General features: G+C 40.6%; 1 protein-coding gene across 35 annotated transcripts in view; it reads right to left on the bottom strand.

Moving 5' to 3' along the window:
* Window positions 1–15650, bottom strand: part of ABLIM1 (actin binding LIM protein 1) — a 208211-nt gene that overhangs the window by 143615 nt on the left and 48946 nt on the right. For 31 of the 35 annotated variants that reach the window (XM_081006003.1, XM_081005993.1, XM_081005992.1 and 28 more), the window contains exon 1: window positions 10602–10753. The exons of 3 other annotated variants lie outside the window; for them this stretch is intronic. In XM_081006003.1, the coding sequence (XP_080862129.1) occupies window positions 10602–10641 (40 nt within the window). In that variant the 5' untranslated portion in view covers window positions 10642–10753. One more of the 35 variants, XM_081005997.1, reaches the window with a different exon arrangement.

The following is a 15650-nucleotide window of genomic DNA, read 5'->3' on the forward strand; positions in this document are numbered from 1 at the left end:
GCTGACTACATTTCAGTGGGATTTACTCCAGAGCACTACCATTCATTTAGCACTTTTACTAAGATAAACTACAATCAATCAAGATGGATATGCAACAGCAGAAAATGGATAGTTATTTATTTGTTTAAAGGAAGGATGCTGCAAGGCAAATGTCAGGGATCAAGTAAGTCCAATAAGTTCAGAAGGTAAGCAGCAATGGCATGGCATATTGCATCCTTTCAAAAAGCAGTTCTATCTATCATTTATGTATCTATTTATCATCAATATATTTATATACCACATCATAACAAAAATCAGAGTGGTTTACAACAGTTATAATAAAACCATACAATAAGAATCATATAAAATATTTTAAAATTAGGGATCAGCTAACTATCATGGAAATATGCATTCTAAATTGCTCGCATAAGCCTGATGAAGCCTGACAGAAGAGTTTACTGCAGGTGTTTAGAAGTTGAAACAGAAGGCGCTTGCTGAATCTCAGTTGGCAGAGTATTCCACAAGGAACACCCTTTATACTTGCCTTTGTGCTCACTTGTCATAAAATGGGCTATGAACTCAACCTAGAAAAATCACTAAGATAATGTTTTGATCCATAACGTTTGGGATTTGGACTGAATATTTTGCTCTGTTTTGAAATCCCTGTTCAGCCAAGAACTCCCATAGTGGGTCTGAGGCACAATTCAGAGCTCTAATTCTCCATCTTCAGAGTTTGAAATAATCAATCTGCCTCCTAGCAGAGGGCTGCAAAGTTGATTTCCATGCTGCAAATGAGAAACACAATCATATATAGCACATCACCAGCAGACAGGTATTGCTGACGAACTAATCAAATCAGAAGACAGTGTCAGCTATGAAAGAAAGGCTTAGCTGTGCTGCAAGGATCATTTAGAAATCACAGAACAAAGAAAAGGCAATGCAGCATATTGAGAGCTACTCTTCGCCCCTGCATTTGGGAAGGGCTTTATGGCAGCCAGTGATCTAATCTGATGTCATCCTGGCACCAAGCTAGAGAATCTTGTTTGTATTCTCAGACATATAAAAGGTTGTCAATAGGACTGTTTTCAAACAGACAGTGATTAAAAGACTTTGCCTGACTGCTCCTTGGCTACGTGAGGAAGGAAGACACTTTGGAACACAGTGGGAGAACAGGAGCCGAGACCACCCAAAACTTGAGGAAGGAAGGTGTGTGCTGTGACTTTACATACATTGAATTCATTTAAGTTTGTGGCCTGTGAAATGGGATAGTGCTGAGGCATACCCATTTTTAGCTCATTTCATAAGAATGTCCCTTTACTAACAGGATAACATCATGTGCTTAACTGGCACTAGCCACATCAGGGGCTTCCCAACTCGACTCCTCCAAAAGTCTGAGCATCTTGTGAAAGCAAGGGAAAGAGCCTTATACACTTAGGTTGAACACTTCATCTGCATGCGCGGACTCCTAGCTTCTTTCTAGGTGAGGTTGGGAAAGACCCTCTCTGAAATCCTGGAAAACTACAGCCAGGTACGGTAGGCAAGCTGGATGGACGAATAATCTGCCTTGGTATAAGGCAGCTTCCACTGTGAGTTTAATGTCTGACTGGCTTCCAAGAATCCTGATTCAGCTGAGAGATGATTGGTATTTTAATACAGTTTAGTCCCAGGGAAGCCCTGTTTAGGCATTCAGAATGCAAATTCAATTAATGTACAAGATGGAAACAGAAAGTTCTGCTGCTTCCCCCAGTGGCTGCTCAATGAACACCTGAACAAAACCTTTGCACACGTGTGTGTGTGTGTGTGTGTGTGTGTGTTTGTGTGTGTGTGTGTAGGCTCTGTTCACACTAGTGGGAAGCTTAACACCAATGGGTGTTCATTCCTATGAACAGAAATACCTCCATATGTACAGCAGCATGTGCAGAGGCTCTATTCAGACATTCAGTAACCTTGTGTAGGAGGAAGACCCCAGCCTGCCATCCCCGCACATTCACTGAATGCGCAAACTGGAGGAAGAAACTGGAGGAAGAAGAGGGGGGGAAGCACACAGCTATAGTAAGAATCTAGGCCTGATTTTTTTTTTTCTTTCACTAATCAGTTTGGTCACAGGGACATTTTCAAATCCCCCTGATGGGTGGGGAAGGGAGACTAATCTCCTTTCAGGTGGTGAAGGTTCAATGGAGAAAAGCAAGGGGAAATATCTAATTAAAGTCATTACTTTTATGCTGCTCAGCTCTATTCATCTGGTTGACTTGACATGGCCTTTTCAACTGTATGGAAAAGGAGAGATTAGAATGAAGAATAATAGGGCAGCTCCTTAGTGAGCAGTTTCCATGAACCAGGAGCTCAACAAAGTGGCTAATGAGATGTGGGCTTGAATTTCTGGTTTGTTTCTGTTGTTGTGCATTTAGGAGCTTCCTTATTGACATGACAACTACTTACTGTCGCTACTAGTGTTGCTATCAAGCAGCAACAGAAAGGGATACTTTTCTCTCTTTAGGAAAATTTCAATTACATGCTTCAGATTGCCAAACTTAAGTCTAATAGTGACAAGCCCGAGGCAATGATCAGCAGGCCCCTCCGTATCCAGAAGGACGTGGGCATCCACTGTATGTGATGTTCAACCTGTTGGTTGCTCAGCTTCACAAGTTAGGTGCTCTTTGACTTTGAATTGCATTAGTATCCAGAACTGCTTTTCACTGTCTGCTCTTGGTGATAATCCTGAGGCCCTTTTCAAAAAAGTTCTGATCTAGAGATGATCATCCAAGACTTCTTAAACCTCAAAGCTAGAGCAATGTTTCACTCTATGGTGATGGAGGGTAAGCTTCAGCTAGTGCAAAACTGGTCCTTCCTCTTGATCAGGGTGGGTCACTATTTCCTCCCATTGATTTTGTGGTTTTGACCATGCAGTTGTTAATGTTCCCTCCACACCCTGCCAACAACCACCAAGCCCTAGGACTTGTAAAAATAAGCAAGTGAAGTTGTCTTCAGCCAAACACAAAAACATAGAACTCTCTTAATTCAGACAGCCTAGCTCTTGTCTCACAGCATCAAGTCTGAAAGCTTGCATTAGCACTGCCTGCTGGGTGTACGTGCACTACCAAACCCACTTGTACAGTGCTCTCAGCATAAGAGATCAATAAAAATCAGCTTTCCATCACAATGCCGGGAAACAAAAGAGCTGAGTCACACTTTGTTAATGTAGCAATCTGATCAGCTTATCTATTATCTCTCTCTCTCTCTCTCTCTCTCTCTCTCTCAGATATATAAATATATATTATGGCCAAAAATAAGTCTGTAACAGAGACCTTTTCCCATCCTCCCCACTTCATTCCCACAACAGACTAGACTGAAATATGCATATGAAACAGTTTGGCTATGATCATCAGTACTGATTAAATTATTCACTTTAATCAGTACTGATGATCATAGCTTAACTATTTTCTTTAGTCTTCCAGCCTAATTAATCTCCCATTCACTGGCAGAATACTCAGAACATAATACAGATACGGTATTAGCAGGTCTTACTTGCAAATGTTTACAGGATCAACGATTGCTGCCTCATTTGTGTTGAAAATTAGTGTGTGGATCATAAAGTGATACCACAAAATGAGAAACATACACAGGAGTAATTGAAATGGCAGGTTTTACTGTACCAACTCAATTCAAAATGAGTTTTCAGAACAAGGGATGGCAAATCTGTTTCTGTTTCTCTCAGTTTTTCATTTTTACAATCTTAAATTCAGTTCTCCATATTTCCACATCAGCTTGCAATCTTCAGGAAAATTCTTCAGAAAATAATGTTATTTTTTCCATATGCACGCGCGTGCACACACACACACACACACACACACGTACAGATAAGCAACTTTGCTTAATACATTTTTGCAAAGCAATTTCTCCTAATATAATGCATTTTGTATGTTATTTTCATAAATGTACGCATAATACCAATTTTACCTCAGAATGCACATTTTTGTAGATATTATTTGGCTGGAGAACTGCATTGGAATATTTGAAGGCATGTGAATTTGGAGGCTGCTTGTGCTTCAGATCTTGCATTGCTTCGCAAAGTCTGAATTAGGTTGGTTCACCTTCAAATGCAATTAAATTTCTCCTCGGATTCAAAACATAGGCAGCGTTATTGTAGGGCAGGGCAAAAAGAGAAAGACAGTCTGTTCTCTGGGAAAAATCAACTTTCTCCGAGCTGGCAGACGACCACGGGTAGTTCTAGGTGGTTTTTACAAGTGGAAACGAGGTTGGGCAGATTAACATTTTTCATGTGAGATAAAACTTGCTGGCCTGGAATCCACTTGTGCTTTATTGAACATCCCCCACTCCACAATTTCTGTAGTGCCAACACAGGCTAGATATGCCACTCCAACAACCAGCGTGTCAAATCACTAGACTTGGCTTGAGTTCATATCTCTCTAAGTCCTGCAAAGGCAATGTAGCAAATCTACCAGCAAAATGAAAATGCAGTGTCTTTTCCGTAAGGCACTCTTCTAGTTACATTTTTAGGTCATAGGAAAGAAATGTGCAAGTAAATGCCAACTCTACTGCAAGGAATCATGGTTCAAAGCACAGATATAAAGCAAGTCAGGAAGAAAAGGCTGCGTTGCTCGATTGGCCATAGGTAAAGCTGCCACCTGTTACAATTAAGCAGAAAAAAGCCCACTTGGGATGTCAGCCCAACAGGCTACAAAAGAAGTAGGATAAAGTAGTCTAAAGTATTCTAGGTAGAAGCAGGCTTCCTACAACTTGTGGATGAGTCCTCTGACATTCATAATCATAAACTGAATGGTCAAGAATTACATTGAACAACATTTTGCTCTACCAAGATTTGGATTCAGTAAAAACCCATTTGACTATTAGCCTGGACAACCTTCTACTCTGTCCCCATGGATCTTGAGTCTATAGTCACAGATAAATATTATTCAGGGCCAGCTTTTAGCAACATTGCAAGCAAGATTTGGTAATTGAAGCAAAGTTCTTTAAATGAAATAGTTTGTCTTTTACGTTTCACTAAACTTTCAGCCTTGTTAAAGCTGTCAGGAGCATTTAGGTTGCTCATACATTCTCACTAAATTTTTTTAGCAATGGTATTTGGCAACTACTCTTGCAACTTCAGGTCATCCCATGTTTCTCTCCATCAGGCCACTGGAATCACTGATGAGACTAGCTGTGGACTTCCAAGATTCTTCAAATATAATCCCCAGAACCATGAAAACTATAAATATTTTTAGTAAAATCTGAACCACTCACGAAATGTGGAAACTGATATGTGGAACACAGAGAACTTTGTTCATAATTCAGTCTAGATTGGTCTTCTTTAAGTTCAAAATAGAGGATCACCAACACAGAAATCCTGAAGTTAAAACACATGTAGATCTGATTCACATCCAGCTCCTGCAATCCATGTATTCCAATAATTAAGCACACCTGTCCAGACCACAACACCATGTAATTACAGGATGGGAATGCACAATTCTGAGAATGATTTTTAAAAGCAGGCGACAACCTGCCCATGGACATTTACCTGTTGAGAGATGATCATAGTAAATGATATTGTGCCCCCCCCCAAAAAAATCTATGTTCTCACCTGGTAGTACCCTAATTACCTGTTATATTTTAGTGTCTCTCTTTTTTTTGTCTGCCAGGGAAGAACATCCTGATCTTTTCAAGTAATACTTTAGTAGGGAAGAATTCTTTATTTGTGAGGTTGCTGAGTTTTAGTGTGCCAAGTAATTTTCAGTCTATAGAACCATAAAGAAGGTGACAGCTTGTCACCAGGAGCCAGTTATGTAGTGCATTTGATTTTACAAAGTACAAGAAAAGTTAATCCTTTGTTATCAAAGCTTAATTTGCTTGGAAGTTGTATCCCAGGATAACAGGAAGCTGGATGCACCACTTTGATTCTGCTGATGTCACCAATATGAAGAGAATGCTGCTTTGTGTGAAGAGAAAGACTAAAATATAACCTTCTGGAGTGGGCAGAACTGTTTCTTAGTGGGAGAGTACATGCTTTGCATGTAGAAAGTCCCATGTCCAATCCCTGGCATCAGAGGAAGCAGATGAAGTAGAAGTCTGAAAGACCTCTACCTGAAACTTCCAGTCAGAATATAAAATAGTGGACTAGATGAAGCAATAGTTTGACCCAGTACAATGCGGGCAGCCCAGTCCTACACACTGCTGTGTATCACAGTGTAAAATCCAACTCTATTCCCTAGCAATGATACAATGGACCCAGAAAAAAGGTTCCTGCTAGTGTTCCTGAAGGCTATACTATCATATCCCATGCTGTGATAGTGACCAATACCTTGGGTATGCTGCTGCAATGACTACTCTCTTCCCTTACTGTTGTGCCTCTTTTATCCTTGACCACCCTACTCTTTAACTATGGTTAATTGAAACAAACCAATTTCCAAAAAAAAATCCATCAAACCACAGTTAACAATAATCACAGTTCAGGATTCTGGATTCAGACAACACAAGCAGCTGTTCTTAATCTGAAACAAGACCAAAAGTTTCCAAATTCCATCTTTGTAGTTGCACTGGAGGAGGGGAAGTACATGAGCCCAAGGCCCATTCCTGCAGTATGAAGCCCTAGTTTTATCTGAATGAGACCTATGTGATCATACACAGGAGACAGATACGCATCAATAAACCCTTTAATTCACCATTATAATTCTGGGGGACACACCTGTTCAGGCTGTGGAATTTCAAGTTCTTCAAATTCAGTAGGATATTTGTCCAAGAATGACACAAGTCCACAATTAACACGAAAGTTGCTTTTAAGTTATATTCCAAATATGCAAGAAGAAAAGCTAATTGGGGAGCTTCTTGTAGTTGCACTGATATTTTCAGAGGAAAAAGCCAAACATAAGCATAAACTAACCCAGGAATTATCAGCTAAAATTCTAATGCTCTTAGCAGATGCTGGATATTTTTGTTCTGGAACTAGCTTGGCAACATCCACTTATTTCTCTTTAACTACAAACAAGCCGCAAGCCAATCTTTACTGCTTTTTGCTGTCCTTTTTGTGCTGCTGCCAAATACTCACATTATTCCCTCTACCTCCCTTAAGTCATCCAACTGACACACAAAATAATTTGAGGGTTGTTGTTTTTCTTCCACTGAAATCATCAAAAGCAAACACTTCACACTGACACTTCACACTCAAAAAGAAAGGTTTTGCATATGCTTTCACTGCCTCAAGTGTCTGGAAATGAAATTGTCAAACTGTCTTGTTACTGAAGAAAAACAATACATGAAAGGGAATACATCTGTTTCTCGATCCCCAACTCAGTGAACCGAAAGAAGAAAATAATTGCATTATATACATGCCCTTTTTCTGTCATTAGAGATGCTGCACAGAGAAGGAATTGTACTACTTTCCCTGCATATGCAGATGTAAATCTACTGCACAATAATCCACATTATATGGCAGGCTCTCTTTTTAATTTAGCATATGGTCCTGGCTGCTAGGCAGAGTGTTAAATCACCTGCTTGCTATTGATGCCCAGAAGCTGATCCGGGAGCTGGTGGTTAGCTGGTATATTTTAGCAGAGCGGTTTCAGAACACATGTCTTTGCATGCGTTAGGTCTAAAAGCACACCCTATATTACTTCATCTGCAAAAAAAATTACCTTGTTAAACTACTGGAAAATGCCACGCCCTATATTACTTCATCTGCAAAACAATTACCTTGTTAAACTACTGGAAAATGCCACGCCTTCAAACTGTTCAAAAAGACAAGAGACCATTCACACCAGAACCATTTATACTGCAGCTCCACATTCATTCATTCATTCATTTGAAAGTACCAATATTATCAGTGAACAATCAAACTGGTAGCACTGTACCTACGTGTTTCCAAGTGAAAAATGTGGAATAAACTGTTTTTTTGCCTACACTTTAATTACGTCCCACCGGTGGTATTCCTCCCAGTGCAATAAGAATTATTTTTTAAAGACCTGAACTCAAAAACTTAAATCCATCACTATCCAGTGTGTCATCTTAATAAATACATCACATTATGAAACTTTCCCTTTTTTGTGGGAAGAAACAACTGTTTCTCAGAGCTTCATATTTCAAGAGGACAAGTTGGAGCAAAGCAGGTTTCAGCTGAAAGAAAAGCAGTTTATCCAAGGGAGTTGTGGGATCTCCTCAGGAAATATACAAAGCTGTCTTATACAAATCCAGCTGCCTGCCTAATCCACCTTTGCCTTTTCTGACCATGTAGGCTTCCAGGGTCTGAAGCAGAGGTCTTTCCCCAACACACACTATCTGATACTTTTACTAAAGTGACCAGGGATTGAACCTGGGGTCTTCTGCATGCAATACATGTGCTCAACTACCAACCTATAGTTCATCCTTCCCTAGTAATATTTCAATAAGAAGTTGTAGGAAACTGCTTATGTCCAAGGAATTTTGTTGTTGAATGAATTGGTCCAGATGGCCAATATATAGTATATAGCCAGGCCAAGTTGAATTTTCCCATTAAGCCAGCCTTCACCAACCTGGTGCCCTCCACCTGTTTTAGACTACAGTTCCCATCATCCCTGGTCACTGACAACTGTAGTCCAAAACAGCTGGAAAGCACCAGGTTGGCAAAGGATGTAATAAGCTTTCAAGTCAGAAATATCAATACATAGTAATTCATCTGAAAACATAAAATGATTCTAGATTCCTCCTGAGATAATCTCACAGGAACGCTACACTTTTGTAGTACAGCTCCCTGAAATGAGAAATCATCATCATAGCTACAAAAACTAAGCAAATGACAGGCCTGACCTGACACTTGACTTTTGTACTCATATTTTAAGCAAACTCTAGGTGCAATGCAAAAGAAAACTCTTGAATGCTGAAAGCAACCAGATTCTGGACTCCATAACTATAGTTATCAGGCATTTTTGGAACTTCATTGTAACAACCTGCCTGCTCCGTAACACTGAGAATAGAACCCTGTGCCCTGCTACCTAGGACTAAGTGTCATTGAGCTGTATTAGATTTATTTCTGAGCAGACATAGGCTTGCACTGCAACTCATACATCTAGATTAGAAAGCATCACAAGAGGAAAACAGGAGTGAGAAGAGTACAGCATAACAAATTTGCTTCTAGATCAGTGGTTTTCAAGTAGTGTGTAGTGGTACCCTGGGGTGCCTTGAATGATGGTCAGGGCAACACTGGCCTCTGTCCCTCTTTCCTTCCCTCCCTCCTCTGATGCCTTCTCACATCTCTGCCTCCCAAAGGCTTGCACAGCTGTTTATTGCAGCAGCCCTGGCTATAAGCTCTGCAAGCAAGGTCTTCCACTACAGTAGTGGGGCTTTGTACCCCCCCCTCCTCTCCCTGTTTGCCCCACTCCCAAATTGGCTCTGGAAGCCCCCAGAACAGCACCCAGGGGGAGGAGAGGGGAGATTCCTCCATCTGGCAAACTGAAATGCTTGTGCTGATGCAACAATCTCCTTAGCACTACAATGAATTCTTCCCAAGTGATCAACCACCACACTGGTTTGGCTAGTTCTGTTTGAAGAATGAACTTTCCATTCAAATGATATTATGTGTGCCGTTCAGACCTTGGCAAAGATACCTAGATTGTACAACAAATCAGCAAATACACTTTACAAACTCTGGCACTTGTAATGGGAATGTGGTAGGTACTTCTCTAATAAGCAGAGACATGCATACATTCTGCACTATGCCTGAACAAATAAAGCTTACAATATCTGAGCCAAAAGGGAAACGTGATCACGTTAGGCACACCTGTTCATCAACTTGAAACCTGCCCAGCTACCATCATACAATCTTACAAATCTGAACAGGGGATGGTGGTGGTATGAAGAAATTATGCACAAATTATTCATGTGGTGAACCCTTGCCGTAGCCATTCCATCTCTGATCTATCCATGCTTCTCCTAAAGGGAAACTCTTACAATATCTTTAAAAAGCATGCCTCAGAACTAGAGTTTCTAACATGGCTTAATTTGCAGAATAATTGGCTGAATAAATAAAAACAGTTTGCTGGTCAAAATGCAGGCTGCAACTCACTGCTGGTTAACACCAAGGGTAAAGAATGTTTTCATTTGGTATAAGATTTGATGAAGGGATTACTGTATTTCATTCCATTTTCAAAGACAGTCAGTAAACCTTGCTCCATATATAAATTGAGCTGTAAATATAATCCAATTTTAACTACTGCATATGTTGAAAACTTGCCTGTCCTTTCAACAGCAGCAGTCAGTTCAAACCTAATCATGTTCAAGCTACGGCACTTGATCAGTCATCCCAAGACATGCAGATCAGACATGTCTATTGCAGAGGACAAGGGGGGTTACTTAACAGTTGCTATACCTATAAAAAGTGCTTTCCTTTCTGCTAAGTCCGTAATGGCAACCAGATCTACCAATTCAAAACAAGAACAGTATGTACTTGCACAGAGAAACCGAGTACTCCTGTTAAGAATGTAACAACCCATATGAGACACACGCCTAGCTTAGTCCAACAAAACTTCCCTAATTTGTTTCCTGTTTGAATAAATCAAGAATAACATCCTGTACGCTGTTTAAACTATACCGTATTGTGAGACAATTTACATAGCAGGGCAGGCTCAATCGGGACGGACCTTGACCATTTTCAGAGCTCTGATGTATTTGTAACTCCATTTGTATTCTCCAGATGAAATGTCTCCGCAGCCCAGAAAAGCTATAGTTTCCTCAAGAACAGAACGGAACAGCTAGTCCTTTGGAGTGGCTGCTCTCCCTCTGGCTCTTTCCCTTTCCCTTGGCGAGCTGCTCAGCTCTGGGGAGGTGTGGCCATGTCAGGCAGGGTGTGCCGCTGCTGCTCCCAAGTAACGTTAAAAGCACAGCAAAGATTCTATGCCCTTTACAAATCTTAGTCATCCTGATCACTGATGCAGAGAACACCTTTGGAATGAATTAACATTTTGATGAGTTAACATTTTGCTATTTGCACACAGAACGCTAACAGCTAAAGGAAGCACCCGCATGGCCCCACAGTATGCCAACATCTTCATGGCAGATTTAGAACAACGTTTCCTAAACTCCTACCCACTCAAACCTCTCTTGTACCTACGATACATTGACGATATTTTTATCATCTGGACACATGGTCAACAGACCCTGGACACCTTTCACCAGAAATTCAATGATTTTCACCCCACAATCAACCTTACAATGAATCAATCTATGCAAGAAATACATTTTTTGGACACTACTATAAAAATACAGGATGGACACATAGACACCACCTTATACCGTAAACCAACTGACCGACAAACATATCTACATGCCTCTAGCTACCATCCCAAACATACCAAACAGTCCATTGTATATAGCCAGGCACTACGTTACAGCCGCATCTGTTCCAATTCTACAGACAGAGACTCTCACCTAAGAGATCTACAGCAAACCTTCTCAGAACTAAAATACCCAGCAGATGAAGTTAGACAACAGATCAACAGAGCCAGACTGATACCCAGAGAGAACTTGCTGCAAGACAGACCCAAAAAAGAAAATAACAGAACACCACTAGTCATCACATACAGCTCCCAAGTTAAAACAGTTCAACGCATCATCAGAGATCTACAACCTCTCCTGGACAATGACAGTTCTCTTTCTCAAGCTCTGGGAGGAAGACCTTTCATTGCCTACAGACAGCCACCCAATCTTAAACAACTCCTAACCCACAATAATACTACAACCAGACTTAACACGGACACTGGCACCAGAGCCTGCAATAAACCCAGATGCCAACTTTGCTGCCACATACACCCGGACAACACCATTACTGGCCCCAACAACATCACACATACCATCTCAGGACTATTTAATTGCTCATCGTCTAACATTGTGTATGCCATCAAATGCCAACAGTGTCCTTCAGCTCTCTATATTGGACAAACAGGCCAAACCTTACGCCAAAGAATAAACGGACATAAATCTGACATCAAGAATCACAAAACAGAGAAACCAGTAGGAGAACACTTCAATCTCCCAGGACATTCTATACAAGATCTCAAAGTAGCTGTTTTACTACAAAGGAATTTCAGAAATAGACTGGAAAGAGAAGCTGCTGAATTACAACTCATTACCAAACTTAAAACAATGGAGAAACCTGGTCTGAACAGAGACATCGGATTCTTATCTCATTATACATGACTAAGCCATTTCTCACCTTCTCACCCCTTGCCTTTTCCTGTAAGACCTATTACAGTCGTTAAGAGTCGTCAACAGGCTCATCCCAGCTATCTGCCAATCTCCGATTCCCACCACCCTTCTAAGTAATACCCCTCCCCACCTTCTCAATATATAGAAGGATCTGGTAACTTCTGTTTCAGTGTATCTGAAGAAGTGTGCATGCACACGAAAGCTTATACCAAGAACTAACTCAGTTGGTCTTTAAAGTGCTACAGGAAGGAATTTTTTTATTTCAGCTAAAGGAAGGACAGGCAAATTGCATTAGGAGAATGACAACCGATAAACCTCCATTCACCAGCACGAGGAAATAGCACAAACTTGTTGATATTGATCAAGAGGTTTCCTGACTTGGGTAAGGGGAATTTCAAGTATTTGAGCTGGATATTAACTCCTGGAGCAAAGTCTGTTGCCTATAGGATTCATTAGGTCCGCTGTGCTCTCCAGCTTTCTGTGTGTGTTGGGTATGTACCTGAATGCACCGTGAACACTGGGTCCAATCCACATTTCATCACCAGTCCCCACTCATTGATGACTTCATTTTAACCATTTCTACTAACTTTCACAGGAAGAAAGGCACATATTATTTTTATTCACTTAACCACTGCACTTATCAAACCTAAGCCTGAACTCACAGAAGGACAACTCCAGTTGACACGCACATGCACACGCGCGCGCACACACACACACACACACACACTATAGGGCTCAGCATCTCCTAACTCAGCATCTCATTTATTTTTTAAGCTTTCCACTATACAGCTTTTCAACATAACGTAGTCAATAACTGGGGTTGTAGTGCGTGGGGAACCTTTCTCTGCAATGAGCTTGACACCGTGAGTTGGTTAACATTGGGTGGCCTGACTCCATCTTCAAACTTTTGCACTGTAGCAGAAGGGTAAAAATCTGAATACATAGCAGAGCAGCCAGTTTATGATAGACCAAAGGGACATGGAGAACAAGCTGAAGGGTTCTATGTGAACACCTGTTTACATGCTTTTGTAGTAGCTTGATGTTAAAGAGAAGGGGTGAGGAAACTGTGGCCCTATAGGTGTTAATGGATTACAGCTGCCTCATCCTTGACCATTGGCTGTGCTGGCTGGTGCTGATGGAAATTATAGTCATATAACATATGAAGGACCAAAGGTTCCCCTGAGATAGAGCATGCTGGTACCACTTCAAACAAGCTTAGCTTGTATCGGTGTGGCATTGGGGGGCATAGGGGACTTTGTCTGGGGCTCTTTCACTAAAATCAGATAGGGAAAATGGGTCAAGTGGTGCTCTTGAAACAGTCAATAGCTTCCAGCTTTTAAAGTGGTGTGTAAATCAAAGCAAGAGAGAGGATACACAGTTGACAATGAGCTCACCTCTGTCACCTTGGCATGAAGGTTTATTGCCCATCCCCAAAATAATGAACTGAAGCCCTGGGAATTAAGAGCAGGGCTTAAACAAAGCAAGACTGGGCAACTTTTGGGAGGTGTCCGTTGTCACCAGGGCCCCTGGATTTGTTTCAGGCAAGTATTGTGGGAGCTTAGGCAGTGCTACAACTTTTATTATATTAGCCTCCAGCATGGTCCACCCAGGGTGTTGAATGCTCTTTTCCCTCAGCTCCTCTATTGCTTCCAGGTAACTGGCAATACCTGTCCTACCAGTTGCCTAAAGCAACCTCCTCTTATAACTACAAGGGGGGGCCTATATTTCCTCCTTATGTTCACAGCAATCTTGTGAAGCAGGTCAGGCTGACAGGCAGTGACTGTTCCAAGGCCAGTCACTGCACCTGAAAAGGGATATTGTAGAGCTGGAAAGGGTTCAGAAAAGTGCAACTAAACCAATCAGGTGGTAAGCTGTAAAGGAAAATGAGCAGCCAAGACCCTTCATATTCACACAGACCACCCTCCACTGCATTTTTACACAAAGAAGATTCCAGTTAAGCATCAGGAATAACTTTCTGACGGCAAGAGCTGTTCAACAGTGGAACAGATTCCCTCGGAAGGTGGTGGACTTCCCTTAAGCAGAGGTTGGATAGCCATCTGTCATGGATGCTTTAGTTGAGATTCCTGAATTGCAGGGTCCCTTCCAACTCTACAATTCTCTGATTCCATTATAACATCTGTTGGTTTTTTTTTTTTATAAGATATTTATTGAAGTTTTCAAAATATTACAAAACACACACACACAAAAAGAAAATACAAAGTAAAAATATTTAAAAACAATTCATTCCTTCCATTACTTGACCTTCATTTGCTTAGTTCCAGGACCTCCTCACACCTCCCTTTTTTGTATTCCAGTTCAATTATTTCGTTCAGCAAATCCCTCCCCTCTTTATGTATCCTAATCATTAATCATAAAGTATTGTAGTTTTAGATTTTTACATATTAATAATCCATTTTTTCATATTCCTTGTAACCTTTCAGCTAAAGTTCACTTAGTTTCGATCCAACATCATTCTAGCATTCATTAATTTTACAATATTTCTGTAGATAGTCTTTAAACTTTTTCCAATCTTCCTCCATCGACTCTTCTCCCTGGTCTCGGATTCTGCCAGCCATTTCCGCCAATTCCATATAGTCCATCACCTTCATCTGCCATTTTTCCAAGGTGGGTAGATCTTGTGTCTTCCAATACTTTGCAATGAGTATTCTTGCTGCTGTTGTGGCATACATAAAGAAAGTTCTGTCCCTCTTTGGCACCAATTGGCCAACTATGCCCAGGAGAAAGGCCTCTGGTTTCTTCAAGAAGGTATATTTAAATATCTTTTTCAATTCATTATATATCATCTTCCAGAAAGCCTTAATCTTTGGGCACGTCCACCAAAGGTGAAAGAAAGTACCTTCATTTTCTTTACATTTCCAACATTTATTATCGGGCGCATGGTAAATTTTTGCAAGCTTGACTGGTGTCATGTACCACCTGTATATCATTTTCATAATATTCTCTCTTAGGGCATTACATGCCGTAAATTTCATGCCTGTGGTCCACAACTGTTCCCAGTCAGCAAACATAATGTTATATCCTAGATCTTGTGCCCATTTAATCATAGCAGATTTCACGGTTTCATCCTGAGTATTCCATTTCATGATTCCATTATAACATCTGAAGGCAGCCCTGTTTAGGGAAGTTTTTAATGTTTGATGTTTTGTCGCATCATCATCATTATTATTATTATTATTATTATTAATATTCTGTTGGGAGCCACCCAGGGTGGCTGGGGAAACTCAGCCAGATTGGCAGGGTATAAATAAATAATATATTATTATTATTATTATTATTATTATTATTATTATTATTATCATAATCATCATCATCATCATTATTATTACTACCACTACTACTACTCCTGCATGTTCCTCAGGCTGTTTAAAAGAATAATAATGAAATGTACTGATTCTGCTGGGATTTTTCTCTCTGAAGTCAGGGTTCCAGAAAAGTATAACAGTTCCAGAAACTTAAGACAAATA

The sequence above is a fragment of the Podarcis pityusensis genome (genome assembly GCF_964106645.2).
Source record: "Podarcis pityusensis genome assembly, chromosome: 5".
Classification (NCBI taxonomy): Eukaryota; Metazoa; Chordata; class Lepidosauria; order Squamata; family Lacertidae; genus Podarcis; species Podarcis pityusensis.